Source organism: Galdieria sulphuraria, assembly GCF_000341285.1.
Source record: "Galdieria sulphuraria unplaced genomic scaffold scaf_14, whole genome shotgun sequence".
Classification (NCBI taxonomy): domain Eukaryota; phylum Rhodophyta; class Bangiophyceae; order Galdieriales; family Galdieriaceae; genus Galdieria; species Galdieria sulphuraria.
The window spans coordinates 207,914-209,434 of NW_005178461.1; the positions used below are offsets into that span (position 1 = coordinate 207,914).

At 45.6% G+C, this 1,521-nt stretch overlaps 1 protein-coding gene across 1 annotated transcript; it reads right to left on the bottom strand.

The window, feature by feature from the left end:
- Gasu_21260 (uncharacterized protein) lies at positions 1-1,504 on the bottom strand (the record flags this gene model as incomplete). Its single annotated transcript, XM_005707132.1, has 1 exon — positions 1-1,504. The coding sequence occupies exon 1, from the start codon at positions 1,442-1,444 to the stop codon at positions 179-181; it is 1,266 nt and encodes a 421-aa protein (XP_005707189.1). The 5' UTR covers positions 1,445-1,504.
- Positions 1,505-1,521: the final 17 nt, after the last annotated feature.

Sequence of the window (1,521 nt, forward strand, 5' to 3'; positions counted from 1 at the left end):
CGTTCGCCTTCACACCCTACCAGAAGAAAAAAAGAAATGAAAGAAATTTATGCAAACGACTCTATTCAACATCTCCAACCGAGAAATAAAAATGACGAAGCTCCGGTTTTAAAGAGCAAGACGGGCTGGAAACGGGATTCGCAATCCGGTCCACAGTTGCGCACCCCCTTTTTCCAATTTATTCCTGAGTCATCTGAGGCAGCCCGGACCGCGCTCTGACCCAGAAAAAAATTTGAGAGCTCTGTAGACTTCCATTAGACGACCCGATCCACAATCCTGTAGGAGGTTCGGAAGAAATACTGACTTGGGAACTAATCACCTTGAGAAGATCGTTCTCTGGTGGGTTTGCAGTGTACGCTTGACTCGAGTTTTGGGCCGTAAAAACTGCGACTGTGCTGTCCGTCAATTTGATTTGGGTGTAAGTGTAACAGGAACCGTAAGACGCTTTGGAAAGCGGAGTGGTTGAATAGTTCAAGCTATCGTTATACTGAATAGCTGGATAAGTTCCGGGTTTAAATTGACTGTAGATAGCGAGACCGCTAGAATTGGAAGGAGCATAGGAACCATAGCCGGAGAAAGTTTCAGAGGTGTCGCTAAACAGTCCGATTGCAGCACAGTCACCTGCTTCCGGTTCGCTTGAATTTTCATAGACCCAGCTTATTTCTACGAGCAAAGGTTCGTTTGAGAGGGAAAGATTAGCTCCCGGGAAGAGCACTACATTGGAAACGTTTGGACACTCCTTATTCACAATTTCAAGGCAGTACCCAACTGGAGATTCGAGGTAGTCAGTTTTTATTCCAACTGGGCAATTGCCTTCAACTTTTCTTGGCAAGGCAGTCGACTGTAGAGACTCGACGCAAAAGTTACTGTAGAAGAAAAAAACTTGGGATCCGTTGTCGGGTCCAGTAACCGCCGGCAGCATAGAGTTTTGACCAGCAGTTGTGCCGTTTTGCATGTTGCTTGCGGATGGGAAAACGTAGTACTGAACTTGGAATTGTTCGTTTGGTTCAACAGCAGTAGGAATTCTCAGATAGAAACAGCCTAGTTCACTGTTCAATCCTTGTATGCTTTCCAGATAGGAGGGGCAGTTGAATATCACGTTAGAGTACGCGTCGTTGATTCCTAAGCCTCGCGTGTTTAAGACTATTTTTTGTTGGAAACCTGCTGGGATAACTACGGAAGAAGAGTTGGTAAGAGATATGGATCCTGTAGAAGAAAAACTAGGGGTATTTATAGTGGACCCGCAATAAATTCCTACGTTTGCCACGTACTTGTTTCCTTCGTAGTTGAAGCTCTCACCCTTGAAACCGACTATTGTTGATTTAGGAGGACAAGAAACGACCGCAATGGGGTACGTTTTCTCTTCGTCTGGGACGTAGCAGACGTTCGTTCCCAAGTTCCAACAAATGATTTTGTTGAGTTCGGATCCTTTAGGCGTCGCCATAATTGACATGTACGAAGCTCCCTCGGTACTATTAACTGGTAGTTGGTACTTGTATTCGGTTTCCTGGGGAGGCGCAG